Below are 19,272 nucleotides of genomic sequence, written 5' to 3'. Positions count from 1 at the left end.
CAGAACTCAAGGATGACTATACCAATCAGTGTTGATGATTTCTGCTGCTATTTGCCATTTTATTTCAGCATCTCTCCTTGACATGGCAGTTTCTGACAGCATTTCATTTTTGAGGAAGGGAAGATGCTCCTTATTTAAGTATTTACTGTAAAAGTGACTTTAGGGGCCTAACATAGGAAATGTTAATGGGAGGCACAGGCAGGTATCTGGCAGCACATGAACTGTTTTATTGATCAGACACGTATAAGTGGGTTCAACTCCATTTTTTCCATTAATTCACCTTTTCCCCTGACAGTACTTTTGTTACTAAGACCACAGCTCTAAAGAGCTGCAACTCAAAATATAAACAACAAGATCCTCAGTCCAATACTCTATAACCAAACATTCCAAGAAAACCATTTTTTCTTCCTCTGTTGCTCCTGCCTCAATATAGAAAGACTTTTTTATGAAATAGTGATAGTAACCTCATGCTCAGATAGATAACATTTACTTCCTAACAAACAGATTTTTGAGATCCTGCTGAGATTTGGGATTTGGAGGTCTGGACACTAAAGCTTTATATAAAGCTGTTAAAAAGGTGAGATTTCCAGTGGGTCCCACAGGGATGCCAAAGACTAAAGAAAACAAACCTTCTGAACAAAAAACACAAGCTGGTTTCACTTCTTACCCTTCTCCCCCACCCCACTTTCTTCATTTGGACTGTTTTTACTGGGCACTGCAGAGACAGAATTACTCTTTCTTAAACCAGCAAGTGCTCTCTCTCACATTACTGAGCTTTCCATGGCACACTATGCAGACAAAGAAGGTAGTCTCTTACGTCCATAAGAGCAGCATTGATGTAGTTGCTGCTCTCCCCATCAATAGTAATTAAGAAAGGCAGACATCTGTCAGGTGGCAGCATATCCATGAAGCGGTTCTTGTCATGGTTCCTTGGCAAGCAGGCGATGCTGCAGTCCTCTGCCTGCAGGCGAGGGGTCACAGAATTCAAGGTCTAAGGGAAAGAGGAGGCTTGCTTTAGCACGCTGAGATAACACACATGGACTCGAGAGTCCCCAAGTTTTACTGTAAAATATTGCAATATGAGAAAACATGAGGCATTAGCAAGAGGACATTAGCAAATGCAAGCTCCTGCCTGTCTGTTTGTTGGACATTCTGGGGCTTTGCAAGGGGGGGTTAGTCTGCAGGTATTAAAGGCACTCTGTGTACCACTGAATACATTCTGCATGACACCATCCCTTCCGAAAGGAATAAAACAAAGAGGATCCTTTGGAGCCCTAAAAAGCTATTCCTTCCATGTACAAATGCAAGCCAAAACTCTCTCTGGCTCCTATTCACTGATCTTTATTTCAGACAGGTATTTACTGCAATTTTATTAAAAGGAGGATAGTCTGTATTTAAAACAATTTTGCAAAGCACATAAACATGTGTGCTTTATTTTGTAGACAAAAAGTTAGGGACCAATTGCTATAAAAGTAATATGAAAAACCTTCCCCCTAAAATAAATTAAATGTATCTAGAGGCAAAAAAAATGTTGTCACATCAAGAGTTAGTAGGAACTGTGAATACCTGAAACTCATCTTTGAGATGTGAAGAGTTTGTCTGAGAGTCTATTCTAATCATATCAAAATAAGCAGCTTTGAATTCGCAGACAGGAATGGCAGTTTCTCCACACAGGCAAGCTTCTAGAATGGCATCGTGAATAAAGATGTACTGCTCCTGTCAAATTAGGAAAAGAAACAAAAAATTGTAGCCATTTAAAACCAACAGATCTTTCTTTCTTTTGGGATAAACACTACTGCAGACTCTTAAACCCATTCAAAGTGCTGTCCATCAATACATTAAATAATGCTTTAGTACAAACAGTCTTGTTCTTATTGGGGTGCAGTGAACAAGGATGTTTTCTCCAGGACCAATTTAAATTGAGTAAAACTTAACAGAACGGGGATAGTAATTTATTTAAGAGGAGAGTTTCAGTTTTCTTGTAGTGCTTGTGGGTTCCTGTGCATATGCCAAAGACCTGTTTGCTTTATCAATTTACTTTAATAGCTTTCAATCTTCTGACGTTAGCAGAAAGTGTAAATTGCTTCAAGCACTACTAGTGTGATTAGCAAGTATTTGGCACACTGCATTCTCCTTATGCATGTGCAAGTTAGTGCATCAGTTGCCTCATACTTGGCTCTAGGCCAGCAATAAATTCCAGTGTGTTCCAACGGAAGCACCATTTCTTCCCATTTTTACTAACTTGCCTTGAGACAGCCTGAGTCCTAGATAACTGCATTACTATTTCAGTTAGGCCTCCTGTCAGTTTTTACACAAAATGCCCGTTGTATTTACTCATCCTGAGAGTAATAGATGTAAACCTTGTCTAGAACTGTGCCAGCATCACATAGCTATTGTGAATACCAATGAGGTTCTTAAGAGCACAGAATTTAACATGTGCCTGTAAAAACAGCACATGTCCAGGGACCACAGTCATATTCTGGCTCTACAGTCTTACCCACACAACTATGGAACTATTGGCATCACTGTTGACTGTATGACCATCACAAGAACTTGATGCAATGACAGCTTTATTTTGCTGTGCAAGTATAAGAGAGACTTCTCTTCTCTGAGAGAAGGTGAGAGGTAAGAGGCAAAAGGGAGAGGAAGGAATAATAGTGGATGTATTAATTCACATGCAAGTGCAGATTAAGCTGGGAAGACTACACAGCCACACAGAAACACTTCACCCCATGCACTTCCCAAAAGTTAATGACCCTGTAGCAGGAGTAGTTGACCAGGATCATCTATTGCTCAACTGGCATAGATTGCATGGAATAAAAACTGCACCAAATTACACTGACACGTTTGGCTGCCAAATGCAGAGATTTGCATGTGGTCACAGGTGAAATAACATCTCAGCTACGTGTCCTTATGGAGGGCAGGAGAGAGAAGTGGTGAACCTCTTCAGGTAATCTGCCAATATAAACCAATAACCTGTGTTTCTTTGGAAGCTCAGTGGTACTCTGGTGGCAGAGTGGGAGCTGTTACAACTTCATTCATGAGGCAATGGTGAAGATACTGAAGGCATGTTGAAAGAGCAAGAGTATGGAAAAGATTTTCAGCAAGGTTAATAAAGCAAACAAAAACAGAATTGAAAAGAGAGTGTGAAATGGACATAAAGTTCACCAGTCAATTTATAGATAAAGTGAAGGGAGATTGTCTAAAAGGAGTGGCAGCCTAAAAGGCAGATCCACCTTTGGGATCCTGGGATTGCTGATAACAGAGCTGAGGAGAGACATCCCAGATATGCCTAGTATAAGGTCTTCCCTGAAAAAAAACCTTCTTTCTTTCCTTTTGTTGCCAGGTTGGGTGGGCACTTTTTTCTGTGAGGACTACAAGAGTTGACAGATTTGTTGCACCACCTGGTTCTGGGCACTTTTACACTGAGCAGTGCTCCCCAGTGGAGGTACTCTCTCAGCAGGGCCACTGCCTGCTCTTTTCAGAGGCACAGTGAAATTCTGACCTAGAACATTTCAAAAAGCATCGGGTGCTTCACAGGCAAACTGCTGTACCTCAGTTTGTACCATGTTGATGCGCCGGGACCGCAAAGCTTTGACACAGTTGTAGATATCCACAACACCTTCTCTTTCTGCCATATCTAACATGATATCAATCACGATATAACAGCCTGTCCGCCCAGCACCAGCACTGAAAAGAATCAGTAAATGCTGTTAGGAATAGACTCAGAAAAACATCTACAAAATTTATAACCATTGTTTGAGAGCATTTTTTATAAAATCATTCAGGTTTTCATCACAGCCACTGTCTAATTTTTATCTTCTCTCCTTCTCATCATAACATCCTTTTAATTTTTTTATGCGTTCAAAACATTTTTTCCATCACATTTGATCCACTAAGTAACAGCAAAAAAGGAAAAGGTTTATTCCTTTTATCACCCAGATCAACACTTAAATTAAAAAAAGAAGTTCGTTTAACTGAAATCTGGAGAACGATTAAACTTACGCACTTCAGAATATTTTTATAGATCTTGTTTTTCTTTAATAAGACTAAGAACGATTTTAAGTGATCTATTACAATAAGAAACTCAAGTGTACATTTTACCAGCCAAGTTCCAAGCTAGTTCAGACAGCACATTTAACAATATCCAGAAGATTCACTCATGATTTATTTTGGCTTTACATAAAGCTATGGACAGTTTTTGCACAGTGCATTATTAAAATCTGTAAAGGCTGAGTAACTGTATCTACAAAATGTAATTAAACATTTGACTAAAATATTTAAGTAAATTAAACATTTGTAGAAAGCAAGTTCTATTTGTCAAAGGACTGTGTCCCAACAACATAACCTTGCAAAATCTGCACAGGAGAAACATTGTGTATTTGTTGCTACTAACCTCATTCCATCTTTCTTCATCTACTTGCTTACTTTGCTTTAAATTAATATTCTGTTCAGACATTATATGCAACACCAAGCTATCAAAGCAGATGCATCTACACTCATTCTCAAACACTGTCAAAAAATTGTTGAAGGCTACCTAAAATGAGAGCCTGGAGTGTCTTATTTAGCTGGTGCAGCTGTTGCAGGAAAAAGAAAATCTCAGACTATTCCATTTAAGAAAAGTGTACTAGAATCTGGTTATTTTCAAACACTGCTGTAGACAGCCAAATCCTACTGCAGTGTGAATTAGGCAATTCAAAAAGGGACCAACAAAAACAGAACACTTCAAAATGATGGATGCTTCAGAAGAGACTGCTGTAAATAATGATAGAAACAGTTGTGAAAAATACAAATCTGTGCCTTCTCTACTCACCTGCAATGGACAACAATAGGCCCTGCACTAGGAGGGTTAGATAATTTGACTCTCCGTATAAAGGAAAGCAGGCCTGTGGCATTGTAAGGAACTCCGTGATCTGGCCAGCCAGTGAAATGAAACTGTTTAACTTCACGGATTTCATTGTAGCCCCTCTGTAAAAGGCAAAAAAAAAAAAAGTTATGAAATTTGAAATATTTAGTATACTAGATATTATCTGACTCAAATAATGATCACGCATACTGATAGAATCTACATGCTGTTTTCATCATTTCAACAATTATTTAAAGCAACAATCCATAGAAAGCTTAGCGATGTCATTGGGTTATTTTAATTTTGAAATTTGTAATTTTTACTTTGGACATTAGGTATGATAGTTTTGCTGCAGTGAAGGTTTTTTTAGTAGACTTCGATGCATTCCCATTGATTTTCAGAAGTTCTGTTAATTAGGACAAGGGCCTGCTACATTTGAACTCAAGTATAACTTAGCATATGACCACAACTGTATCACATAGAGTATTCATGGAATTTGTCCTTTGATTGACTCAGCAGCGGTCAGGACAGAGTGCGTAGGGATGAACAGCAGGCATGACTCATAATCTGGTACTTGAGTTTAGCTCAGAAGTGTGGCTGTGGAGAAGATGTGACTGTCAGAGAGGGGATGGCAGCAGTTGACATTCTGGGGAAATTCCAAGTCCCACATTGAGAGGCATGTTTGGGTAGCACTGACGCAATGCATAACTCCCATAGTAAGGTAAGGATGCCTACACTGTCTCCCAGATAACAAGCCAGAGGGATTTAGTATTCCACAGAAACATCAGCATAGCCACTTTCATCCTCCTTGCTACCAGGAAACAGTATTTTGCCAAGCCCTTTCAAAATGCACTCACCCTTCCCAGAGTGAAGGTCCTGACAACATATTCTGCGAGGGGCTCCATCTCTACACAAGTCACTTTGAAGTCCCCATAAACTTCAGTGTCATCAGGCCAGTACTTGTAACACTTGACCTAAATAAAAAAATGGGTATGATTTTACACCAAGGGAAAAGAAAAGCCTGAGGATACAGTACTGCATGTACTGCTTAACACCACATTTATTTCCAAAATGACCATGCATTCATGTGGCTTGTCATGGCTAGTGGCTGTTATGTCAAGTTAAGCACTAGCTACAAGGAGTTTCCACTGCTTTACACAGCTGTACTTAGGTGCCAAATTCACTTCTAAATGAGCATTTGTATTTTCTTTACTGCTGAGCTATGGAATATATTTCCACTTATGCTAAACTGTGATGCATTTTGTACCCATAATCAAACTGTTGCAAGTAATCCCAGATACTTTATAGACTTCCCTGAGGTATGTGTTACTGCTAAACTGTAAATAATTTGCTGATTTCTAACCACTGATACAGAAGCACATTTCCTCCACTACTCTTCTCATTTGAGTGATACTATATAAATCTATTCTGCTGAAATATGAATTTAGATTCAGAAATTTTCCACTATACATGAAAGCAACACAGCATCAGTTTTCAAAAGTTGCTTTAAGCCAATACTATAACTGCAACATTGCCTGGAATCTTTCCCCTTGCCCCCTCAGGATGCTGCCCTTCATAAGCCCCTTCTACATTTTGCCCATAGTATGTCTTGTCAGCAGTTTTTTTTCTTTAAGCTTGCAGCATTAAAAGGAAAGACAAACCCAAAAACTTACTCTTCCAACTTCCACTAAATTTGTGACCATCACAACACAGGCTGACTGTTCCTGCCATATCATTCTCCAAAAGTCATACACAGTCTCATGAACTGGACCTGTAAGAAAAAATTCTAGGTAATATTCTGCAAAAAAATAAGTGAATGATAATAAAATCCAGTGTGTTTCAAAGCTGATGCATGTGAGAATATTTGCTCAGAGAAGAAAGCTTTTTGAAACCACATCATCATACTGGTTCTGGTTTCCAGATTATATTATTACTTCTGGATATTCTCAATTTAACTGAATTACCACTTGAAAGAAAATAATGGCAGATGTTTCATGTAGCAAAATGATAAAAGTTGCTTGAGAACTACAAGAAAACAGCAATGTGTGACTGCATCTGTAGTTACACTTCCAGTTTTGTTTTACATTTGTTAAATATAATGTGTTGAGAACGAGTTTCTTCAGGTGCACACCAAGGAGATGCCCACCCCAGAGTGAAGTATCAGGCAGGAGGGTGATGGTACAGATACTGCGCGCTTACTATCCAGTTCCTGGCAAGCATAGATGCACAAGTGGGCACTGAGCCAGAAACTTCCCACTGAACTGTATTTAAACTAACTTAAGTACTTTTCTGTGAGGCAAATAGGAAGCACATGTTTAATCTTTGCCCCCTGCTCTGCTGCAGAGACGTGTTCAGTCAAGTGACAGAGGCACTTGCCCTGTCACAATAATCTCCAACATGGCTCCTTTATCACCATCCAGCAGTACTATAAATATTGCTGTATATAACAGACATAGAGTCACAAAATTATCTGGAAAAGACCTTTAACATCATCAAGTCCAGCTGTAAACCTAACACTGCCAAGTACACCACTAACCCTAAGTGCCATATTTGAAGACTCAAACACATTCTTCATATGCTAGATTAAAGGCTGCACACGAAAGCAGCAATTAATTTTTCTCTCCTTTACACACTATTATGTGCAATGATTTGCATAGTAAAACAGAAATAAAATACAAATATAGACTTAATACTGTATAGAGATGTATTTAGACAGCACTCATACAAAAATGAAAAACAAATGTGGACAGAACTCTGAGCATCCTGCTGTAAAATAACTCTTTGACTTTCCTGTGTGCACCTACAACCAACTGACAGACAAATAACAGGATATTTCCAGACAGCTATCTGATTATGCTGACAGATCAAATAATGGCACACCTAAATCTAATAATTTTTACTTTAAATCATAGCCTCTGTTATTTCAGTGCAATCTTAGACTAATCTATTTGGTTTTCCTCATTGTGAGGAGTTTTATCAGAAATACAAACTGAAAAATAGAATTTTTTTTTTCTCTAGCACCTCTTTTTATTAGTATGATGTTATATGATAAAGATTTGCCTCACTCCTTTGTACAAAGAGTCTTTGTCCTCTGGTCTTACTTTACCCAGATTTTCTGAAAGAGTTTAATTTATCATTACTATCTTCCCTGCATCCAGGACTAAGTTGTAGACAGTAAAATTAAACATTGTACTAAGGCAAGAAAAATGCCTCAAGGCAGGTTGAAACTGTTCTCTTCTCTATGCATGTCTCTTTTCTCCATTCATCCTCATAATTGGAAATCATGGTAGTAGGTTCTGACTTTATCAGCTGAATTTATCACTGACAGATTTGCTCAATAGCTAATTAACATTATAAATTAGTGCAATTTTTGAATTTATTCACATTCCACCCAAACATACTATGTTAATTTACCATAACACAAGATGAAAATTCACAATACTGGGTATGCTTTATTTTCATCTACATCTGTTTTACCAAAACACTGTGGAACACTACAGAGAGCAACTGTTTGATTGGATTAAGGCTGGCAGATCCTTACCTTGGGTTGCAATGTAGTGACTTGGTCTCTGATATCCCTAAAACAGCAATATAAATTGGTTTGAGTACCATATTACTAACAGAGAGTGGAAAATAAAAGCATAAGGATACTACGGAATCCATATATCTAGACAACATTTTCAGAACAAACCAATATTTAAGAGCAGCATGAAGCTCAAAACCTAAAAAACTAGTTCATATTGAAAAGGTTTGAATGACAACAGATAAAATGAAAATAAGAACATCTGACTTGAACAGACATTGTAGTGTACCAGGAAGGAGTACTCTAGATTGGTCCCTTGCACCTAAAAATGAGTCCTCTATTGACATTATTTCCCTAGCTGTATACGTTGAGCTTTTATTGAAAATTTAATTGAAATTCTCTGCCACCATATTATCTCACAGCTGATCTGTGTTCCCAATTTAGCCAATATGAAAAAATAAATGCCTTTTTGTCTTCTTCTAAACAGAGGACCACTGTAAGGCACAAAGAGGTGTGTGCCTCAGCCCTAACTAATGGGGACAGATATATTGGTGTGTGCACAGAATCAAGGGTCCTACTGCAGTGAAATCTACTCGACTGCACAAAGTGTGCACCAATTACAGTGGGCATGATACACACAAGTATACAGTCTTACACACACACACATATATATATACATATACATATACACATAGGTAAATAGATAACCCTACACAGCTAAGACTTTCCAGATAGCTGGATCTATGCCAATGCTAGCAGCACTTACAGCACTAATTGTCCACATAAAAAACTACAAGACAAAGAGCTACTGCTCTTGAGGAAATAATTCAGGGTATATTTTGACCAGTGCCAGCAATTTAGCTACAAAGAGGAAGGAAAGTTTAGTGTTGCTGGTGACAAGACAATACTGAATTTCACAATATGGAAATGTTAATAACTCCAATTATTCTCTAGGTTAAGTTTTATTAGGCCACTTGCTGGAAGTACTGCATTATAGGGGAGTACAAGCCCTTTGAATTCCTGGTATTCACAAGATGCTACCAAAGTGAAGGATTTCAGTGTACCCAAGGAGTTTATGTTCTTTTCCACAGACAGCTTCATTATCTTTCTAGAGTGAGAGCACCTTCCTTTGGTGCTTCTAAAACAACTTTTGAATGTCTTACTCTTGGCTTTATGGGAGACCAAAATAGCATCAAGTGATGAAAGAATTTCTCCTGAAGTCCTTAATATCAAGCCAAGTGGAAGTAGAACCTGTGCTACACAGGTTTACACTAAGTAATGCTTTCAAGAAAAAGATAAAAGGGTCACTTAAAAATTGTAAAATGCCAGTTTTAACTTGCAGCTTTCTTGTCTGATTCTAATGAGATGCAACTCACTCCTAAATAAGAAAATCAATATCCCCAGGGAATTATTAAAAAAATCCATGAGAGTTTTCTTGTTTAAGGCCCCAGGCAAAATATCACAGGCCTATCATTTCACAGAGATTGCCATGTTAAAATATCCAAATAAAAAGACAGAAATACATCTGCTAAAGCTAAATCTTTATATCCTGGAAAGTCAAAAGAGTCTCAAATAACTTATCAACTAAAAGTGGTCAGGAAAAACTACTAAGGTGCAATTATCAAGAAAAGCAATCAAAGCCATGTATTACAAAAACACTTGTCATAGCTGTTCCACTACCTTTCAAACAGCTTTAAAATTAATTTGAATACAACAACTTGTTTATTTCTAAGGTTTTAATTACAGATATATCATATTTTTTTTAGTCAAATTACCTGGCAATTTGGATAAATTTTTAAAATTTATAAACTCATTTGTATTCTGATTAAAGAATGGAATTTCAAATTTTAGAGATTTTTTGCAGAAGTGAGAAAATTTCTGTCAATATATATATATGTGTGTGTGTGTTTGTGTATATACTTTGTAATACCTAAACTAGCACCTTAAAGGAAATGCCAGCTAAATATTGCTCATCTAAAACATTGTTAAAAACAAACTAACACAAAAACTCCCAACCTACAAATGTCCCTCCTTTTTCTGTCAAGCAATTATGATGACTAATGCACGGGTATATTTTCAAACAACTACAGCACAGCATACTATCTAGCTTCTTACATATACATGGGGAGGGGAAGAGAAAAGCTAGTGGCCAAAACCATCACTGAAAATGGGAACAGCAAATTCTCTTTAACAGATTGGCTCACCTGCGTTACCTAACACCCAATAATATTCAGAGCTAAGCTAGAAGGCTAAATTGTCTTTTCAAAACAGGTACAAAAAATATTCACACAAAAATAAATTCTTTAAAGGAACAGATGAGATAAATTAGATGAAGCATGCATAGTTATCAACTGATAAAAATAGTAGAGGAATGTAATTAATAACAATATCTATATTAAATATTTACAAAAGGATGCTGTTATTCACATATAGTGGTACTTACATCCCTGTACAGCCAAATCTACAGCCCAAACCAAAGTCAGATGTGAAAGAAAGCACAACAATGTCAGTGAGTACTAGGACGTAGAACAAGGAAAGTGTACATTTGTTCTTAATAAAAGAAAGCTTTTAATAATTTTGTAGCATAACATGCAATAATTTCACATAGAGAAGCTGGAAAATTGAGAGGGAGAAAGCTGTGCATTCCACTCACATCTATGTAGTTGGCATTAATGTAATCTGAAGATGGATCATCTTCAACAGGTTGCAAAATCACCCTGGAGTGGTCATCTGTAAAAACCAAGTGGTTACGGAGCCTTTTTGAAGAGTGATTTTTAAGTAAGATATTAATGGTAAGTCATCTAGAAAACCAAAATCAGCTGGCATAAGCACCTCACAATTTACAGTCCTTAAATACGAAGTGTTTACACAGAAATACAAAGATCCATTTTGTCTGAGGTCTGCAATTACTTCAGAACACATTCACTACTTTTCACTAAGTGCAGCTGAAAGGTATTGGCACTGTTACATGTGGTTAAAAAGACACAAAGAAACCAGGTTACTTGCTCAAAGTCCCTTTCAACATCAGCTCCACTGTTGGTAATCTAGAAAACCAAAAATGCTGATTACTGTTTCCTCACTTCCAACCCAAGCCTGCTCAAGTTCATATTGAGACATTAATGAAACCGAGACAAAGGAGTTAGCAATGCACTTGGGATTCGATGAAGAGGTAACACTACCCATTCAGGGACTCCTCCGGCACCGTGATTCCTGCATGTTCGATTGCATGGGTAAAACAATACAGATCGTGAATAAACAGAATCAACATCCAAATGAGTGCCAGTGTGTCGCTGATATATGCTTACCACAGCTTGCACAACAGAGATGCAAATGTGAAATTCAGCCTGAGTTATACGAGGAAGAAAGTTGAACTGTGAAGAACAACAACAACAACAACAACAAAAAAAAAAGCTGAAAAAGGCACTGTTCTGCTTCTCCGCTGCAGGTATTGAGCAGTTGTGCCACCAGAGACTTGCAAAGGAGGAGAGAGCACGGCCCGAGTAACACACGAGTAGAGCTATTGCTAAACCGAGGACACCGATACTCACATGCTATAATGTTTCCATAGCGGTTCTTTGTTCTGTTTTGATCCTTCTTAGCGACATCCCAAGAAGCTGACTGCCCCTCAAAGAAACTCTATAAATAAAAATGTTCCGAAAGAAAACATTCTGACCATTAATTTATCTCCAAAAATAACAGTTTAAAAGAACTGCCCCACCACAAAGTAAGTTCAGCTTTGCTCGCCTGCCCCAGTCACCCGGGCAGTCGCATGGTACAGAAATATCTAGAGAAGAAGGGAGCCTCTCTCCCTCTGCTACCATTAAGTGGGCAACTCACTGAGGAACTCCACAGAGATTTCAAATCCTGTAATTGCTGGAAGGCTAAACTTGCTTTTACATCCTTGCTATGGAGGAATGACAGTAAACTGAGAAAGCACAGAGAGACTGATGGCTATTCTTACAAGACAGTGTAATATACAGTCTGTTTACTACAGCATTACATTGCTTTCCACATATTACTTAGTAAAACACCGTTCCTTACTACAGAGACATCAGGAGCTCTCCTCTGCCAATGTTCATTGCTCTTTTTGCCTTTCCTGATATCCCTCCCTCTAGTCACTATCAAAATTATTCTACATTTTTGAACTCTTAAGACTTTGGTCTCTCAGTAATGATAGAAGAAGTTCTTATTTCTCCTTGGCTTTCTCTTCATTGCCCGTAGATATTTTACTGCTGTTGTAGGTCTATGCTACTCCTTCCTTCCAGATGATCTCTTATCCTGGGAAAGTTATCTCCAGAAAATACACAGCAGCCATGGAGTCAGAACTTTAATGCATAGTCAGAAGCTGAAAGCAGGGAATAGATGTCATGTATAGAGATAGAAGAAGCAGAAAGCAGGAAAACACCTGATATGGAATCAGGGACCACCCTCCCCCCCAGCAGTGGCCTTAGCCTTGAAGTTAGGCAGAGCATAACAAAGCATGTTTAAGTAAAAGAGAGGAAAAGAGCATAATATTCTTTTAAAAACCACACATTTATTTATTCCAGTTCTTATGTTTACAGTAGAGACAGCTGCGGAAAGGAGAGAAGGTTGAAAACTGTGTCAGAAGAGATTACTTCCTCAGAGAAAACTCATTGTAAACCTAGCTGCAACCTCGGCAGTCCCATTCCCATCTTTACTGTGTGTCCTGCCTGATACTCTAATCCCAAAGAATCACAACAGATTCGGAGATCAGAAATGAAACGTACTCATCTTCAACCTCCAGTACTGGGAATTTTTTGCTTCCATTTTAACATTAAAGTTGTAAGTAGACATGCTCAGACAGGTTTAATTAGAACTTCAAGACATTACTTCCCTTATCATCTCTTTACTGCTTCTCAGCTGGAGCTGTCCCAGTATTGCCCTACCGAGATGCTAAAATAAATCAGGAAAGTGCTTCCAGTCAATGTTTCTTGGAAAACCAGGCAGGTTAAATTCTTTACTTTAACCTAATCCAGGAGATCTGCACTAAAAATAGCTCACATAACTGATTACAGCATTTCCACTAAAGAGCAGGAACAAGATTGGCAACTTCTTACAATATGTCAAAAGGATTCTTTTTATACCCTAGGAAACACACAGGGATTTTCTACCAGGCAGTTGTAAAGGCTCAAACCATTTGCCTCCATTTACTATTTCACTTTTGGGTTACATATATAAGAATCCTATGCCTGTTAATCTGTTTTTCACTTAAACCCATGACATTTAGTTCCATGCTTTTGCAATACAATGCAAACAAAAGGCTGCCCATTTCAAAGGGATTTTTCCTAGCAAAGCCCCACCACTGGAGATCTCACCTCATACTCCTCTTTAAATCCATAGCTGTCAGAGGTCTTCATTAGGTTAATATGTTGCAGGAGATCAGCCACCCTGATGGCAGGGTGCAGCTGCCCGGTCTGGTACGGGGACTCTGTGCCTTCGCAGAGATAACGAGGGACATCCAGGAGTCGGCTGGACTCTGCTGTTGCACTGTGATTTTCATCTGTATTCACAAGAAATCGCTGCATTATGTACCCACAGAGCAGTAACACCTGCTGCTATACATAGCAACATCTATTTTGAACCTTCAAAAACCTCTCTAATTTCTGAGAACGCAAAGCACTTACTCTCCAGCACATAAATACTGTGAAGTATGTAAAAGAATTTAGCAGCAAACACATACAAAAGTTAGCAGTCCTTCATCCAGCAATAAAGATGTCTGAGGGGCATTTTATTTGAAGCTACAAAACTTTATGACATTAATGTACTTGGGAACTCCAGACTCTATCAACCAAAGTAACTTTTTAAGGGCCAGTACATATCAATAGCAATATTACACCCTAAACAATAAATTAGAATAATTCCATAGTGGCATCAGCACATCAGTTGCTTAAAGGCAACAAAGAGTGAATTGAGAACCCAGTGAAAAAGAGAAGCAATTATGCCACCACTTCAGAACACCACCTCCACTTAGGAAGATGAATCAGCATGACAGAGTGGTCATTTAAACTCAAGTCTTTTAGTAGAAAAATGAGACTTGAGTGGCATGATTTCAGTCACAACTTTTTCCCCTGTACAAGCAAATAAGTTTCTTCTAATGCTCTGTGTTACATGAATTCTCATATCAAAAGCCAATGTCAAAGCTGCATGAGGTCATCACATTTTGTCAATTCCTTCTGTGAAATAGTCATTTTACTCAAATTAGTAATTATCAGATCAAATGAATTTGCACAGGAAGAAAAATTGTAATCTAAGTAGCTACTGAAATGAGAAGTGGGTAGTCAACCCCTCCTAAACTTCTTTGAAATCAGTTTACCATTTTCCTTGCAAAGAATCTAGATTAGGAAGCAAAACATTCTAGGAAAAAAATGAATGCCCCAAGGGTTGGATTTTGTACAATTACACCAAAATGCAAACACTATTAATGCCTTCTGAAATTAAATCTCCTGAGAAACACGACTCTTTGAACTGTCACCTGAGTTGCTAATTTCAGTACCTAATTTATGCCTCACTAACCTGCCTAACAAGGCAAGTGACATGCAGCAGTCACTTTTTATTGTAGTGTTACCCATACTAAATCACACACATTTCAAACTATTTCAGGATTTGTAGTTCTCCCCAATCCTCACAGAATACTTACCAGTAATAGGCACTTTAACCCATTGAAGCAGCAAAAAACAATGAGTGAACAGAACATGAGAAATTTATTTCAGGACTATATTAGAAAATGGCTAACAGAAAGTGACATTCAAAGTTGTTAAATCTTCACAATAGGTAACAATGAAAGCCATTTAAAAAATATAAGGGTCACATTATAATACTATCAGTGTAATAATAGGGACCTGGGAAAAGCAAAATTGTCATACTAACTTAGTGCTAATGTACAAAGAATGGAGAGCAGCATTAATAATCTATACATGAAGAGAAAGAAAACTAGTATAGCTACAAAGTAATAAGAGCTTCATATAAAAAAACATGTTCTATGATTTAGAAGCCATAAAATATTCCTCTTCTCTAAATAAGGCAGAAGAAAACTGTTTTATCATGCTGGGCTGAGCAAAGGCTATATGAAAATGGAGTAGGCCAAACGATGCAGTTCCAAAGGAACAAGGCTATGGATACCCAGCTTTTACTACATGGTGTGCCCAAAAGCTTGTACACTTCTCTCCACTATATCAGTCCACTCAATGAAAATTAGTACCTCTTCCAACTATCAATGGTTTGCTCATATGAGGAAGTTATCATGCCCAGAATATCATTGCCAGTAGATGAAAAAGCAGATAGGAATTATTAAGCTGCTCTGCAGTTGGTTCCTTGCCTTCAGTATCCACAGCTGTCTGTAACAGTGTCTGCCACAGCAGAAAATACCATGGCAGTATGGCACTGTGTAGGAAGGTACCAAGAGCACTTCACAAGCACAGCATCCAATTTCAAAGTTATCTTGATTATTTAGGAGACAATGTGAAAATCAACGAAGTGAATTGAATGGTAAAGGCAACAATAGCGTGTGTTGGAAAGGGAAGTCAAATATATAAATAGAGAATGGAATAATGGATTGGAAAATGATAACTGTGATTCTAACAGGTATCTCAATGAAAGTCAGCAACATGAACACAATAAAAAGGAGAAAATAGAGTTCAGTTAACAGAAACAGTAAAAGTGGGGCATAGGGGTACCTATTCCGCTCAGCATTAAGATTTCTTCCAAGAACGCTACCTGATCTGGGGTACTGCAATTTAAAATTCAACCTATGAGTTGGAAAGTTGGAAAGCATTCAGAGGAAAATAATGACAACAAATTTAGAAAATATCACCTGCAAGATGATGAGTAAAAGAACTGGGTTAAACTCAACTAAAAGAGAAATAATTGAGGACACGAGATTTTCAATGTGTCAAAGACAGTTTTGAAAGGACAGAAACATGCCAGTTTTCCATATTTTCTATGAGTCTCTCAAAAGGAGATGACTCAATCCACAGCAATGAAAATTTAGTCTAGATTAGCCTAGTTAGGAAAAACTAGGGGTGAGCATTAATAATACTTAGTAGTAACACCCAGTTAATAGTAATTAATATTCAGAAAATTGACCTTTGGGTCAATTACTAATGTGAATCGGAATTTATTCTTACTAAGGAGGACAGAGGCACTGAAACATTCCAGTGCAAGAGCAAAATTTTCTTTGCTACAAATTTTTAAAACATAATGAGATTATATACAAAAAGAATCTGTATTTTATGTATAATGTCCCTTTTCAAAACAGAAGGGATTTCTTTGCCCCCAGGTCCCTTTAAGCTTTACTTCTAGGAATCTAATTTTCAACATGTCTATATTCATATCCATTTCTGATATTTGTCTTTTATCCTAAAATAACCTCAGTAACTGACTGAAATTCAATACTGCACATTGTGTTTATCCAACCAAGAACTCGGGTACAAATTATACTTTTATCTTCTTATTTAAAAAAAAAAATAAAAGAACTCTAAAATCTGCATTCCGTGTTCAATGCAGCAGACATATGCAGCTTGTCCATTTCAAAGTATGTTCTTTTTAAAGTAAGTACAAAGCTGAGAAATTTACTAGTTAATACCAATTCAATTATGTAATTAATATAGGCATACAGAAGCACTTGTTCAGAACATGCGAAAAAAGTTGTTTCCTCTTAGATATTCTGAAAGTTCTTCCATTTTCTATTTTTTTTTCATTCTTGTTACTTAGAAAATTGAGCTTTGGGTGCCAAAAAATGCTAATGTGGACCTCAATTTTATGTTTAAAGATCTCTTAACAGAGCTCTAGTTTCACATGTCAGTTTATTGGAATTCAGTTTCAAAGCTCTAGGGAGAAAAATTTTAGTATTTTCCATTTACATATTTCCTCATTTACTCTTCAGTTAGCAGTGACTAGGAATAACTTCTTAATGAGAACATAAAATAATTTTTATTCTAAAATTGTTGTCAGTCTAATTCTGAATTGATGAACTGAGTGTAGAATTATTTTCTGGCAACAGCATAGTTTTACATAAAACAAGCTGTTTCAATGTTCAGCCATGCAAGGAGACAGAACTCATGCAGGAATGGATAATGAAGGACTAGGGTCCTCACCTAACACAGCTGTCGGCACAAGTGGATCATTGGGCACTGTAGGAAAACAAAGCCCATGAAGAAACACATTACCCTTAATTTGTGTATTTTTAAGAATAAAAACAATATACTTCAGAGTATGACCAAGCGATAACTAAACTCCATTAATTTTAGTACAAAAGAAAACCAAAATGAATACAGTTCTAGAAAGCATCCTGAATAAAAGAGGTATGAAAGGCAGTGATTTCAGACTTCAGAAATGTAATGATAAAAGCAAAGAGATCCTTACTGAAATGAAATAAAGAAGGCATTACATGTAATTTAGTTTTTGAAAGGGCTCCTCCTTCACTATTGTTTTTTTCACTTCACAATAAAGGTTCACTTTCATAGAACTCACTTATTTTCTTTTAAACCCATCCTCTCATGTAATACTTGAATAGCTAATATCAAAATAAAATGCTATTTCTATAAAGCTTTCCAGGTAATTAAAAAAATTATATATATTTTTACTGTTAATAGCTTTTTTAATGTTCAGTACCAAAGAGATTGCTCGTAATGAGTATAGGAAAAATACAGACACACAGATGCAGATGTCTGAATAAAATTCATAGAATTTTATCTTTTATTATCACAGCTAGAACCATGCAGAGATAAATGCACTGTTTTGGACAGAAATGGCAGAATTCAGGATTTGTTTTGTTCCAGTCCGGAACAAAAAATTATAACATCAAAGTGTCTGTAACAGAATTAAGCTTCAGTTCTCAAACAATCTGCCTGAAAGTTTGTCACATAGCAGGAAACCCTGTAAGCTTGGAAGACTTGTCTCAGCACAGACAATGGTCAGAAGAAACAAATCCTCCAATGCACAAAAAAATCACACACCTAGGGTGATAGAAACCAGTGATGGCCAGCCAGAACAGCTGTGGTGACAGGAGCTCATGGGCTCTTGGCAGCACAGCAGTCCACCTGAAAGGCTGCCTGGGTGCCTGGCAGCCCTGGCTCACTAATATCCATATAAATTCCTGATAAATTCTTAGCCTCCACCACAGTCCATATCAAACTGCCTCTGAAATCCTGCCTCCACAGCTTCCAATGCCAATAAGACATCAAACTTTGGAGACTTTTCAACCTGTTCCAGCCAAAACTGTGTAAGAAAACCACCAGGCTGACACTCCCATTTATAATTGGTTATTAGACACTTAAAATGTTAGCACTTAGCAGTCTGGTAAGCTTCAATAAACCAAGCAATAAACTCTCCTCCAAAACCCATTTCCCTTACAACAACTAGGAAAGAGCTTAAGAGCCTTAACGGATGTATTTTGCTCAAGCATAGTAAGCAGTATGGGAGATGAGAATAAACATGGAATGTCATTCCCAAAAGATGGCAATTCAGAAGCAGCTCAGGCTGCTCATATCTGTTTAAAGCCAAGCCACAAGTCCACGGAGCTGTGAGAAGCTCAGGCTCCTACCAGCTCTATGGTAGAATTTTATCCTTTTGCAATTTATACACTAGTTTTGAAATATTCAGTCTGTCAGTGGAGTACCTTGCTTTTGGCAAGGCATAGTGCAGATGTTGGGAGGCAAGAGTGGTGTATAGTGGCAGCTATAACCCTTAACAGTCAGAAACCCAAACTTTTTCAAAACCAGACAGCCAGCATGTCTACAAAAAATAAATACAAATATAGAACAAATTTTCAGATATATTAACAAGCTTGTTCTTAAACTTCACAAACAGCAATGAAAATTGTCAATGTTTCCTTCCGTTCTAATGTCCTTACTGCCAAAAGAATAGAAATTAATTTGGACCTCAT

The 19,272-nt window shown here is 37.4% G+C and overlaps 1 protein-coding gene across 2 annotated transcripts in view; it reads right to left on the bottom strand.

Annotated features, from left to right (window-relative positions):
* PTPRK (protein tyrosine phosphatase receptor type K) overlaps window positions 1-19,272 on the bottom strand; it is a 382,407-nt gene that overhangs the window by 9,378 nt on the left and 353,757 nt on the right. Inside the window, exons 16-27 of one of the 2 annotated variants that reach the window (XM_088052432.1) lie at window positions 17,483-17,518; window positions 13,706-13,890; window positions 11,918-12,005; window positions 11,023-11,099; window positions 10,813-10,830; window positions 8,388-8,424; window positions 6,520-6,617; window positions 5,704-5,820; window positions 4,814-4,968; window positions 3,555-3,690; window positions 1,567-1,716; window positions 818-991 (exon numbers count right to left, since the gene is read on the bottom strand). In XM_088052432.1, coding sequence (XP_087908558.1) covers window positions 818-991; window positions 1,567-1,716; window positions 3,555-3,690; window positions 4,814-4,968; window positions 5,704-5,820; window positions 6,520-6,617; window positions 8,388-8,424; window positions 10,813-10,830; window positions 11,023-11,099; window positions 11,918-12,005; window positions 13,706-13,890; window positions 17,483-17,518 — 1,271 coding nt within the window. The remainder of the gene's footprint in view (window positions 1-817; window positions 992-1,566; window positions 1,717-3,554; window positions 3,691-4,813; window positions 4,969-5,703; window positions 5,821-6,519; window positions 6,618-8,387; window positions 8,425-10,812; window positions 10,831-11,022; window positions 11,100-11,917; window positions 12,006-13,705; window positions 13,891-17,482; window positions 17,519-19,272) is intronic. The other variant, XM_088052431.1, reaches the window with a different exon arrangement.

The sequence above is a fragment of the Pseudopodoces humilis genome, chromosome 3, assembly GCF_049639895.1.
Source record: "Pseudopodoces humilis isolate 2021_Gansu_Grassland_sample_001 chromosome 3, ASM4963989v1, whole genome shotgun sequence".
Taxonomy (NCBI): domain Eukaryota; kingdom Metazoa; phylum Chordata; class Aves; order Passeriformes; family Paridae; genus Pseudopodoces; species Pseudopodoces humilis.
This window is presented reverse-complemented; position numbering and strand designations above follow the sequence as displayed.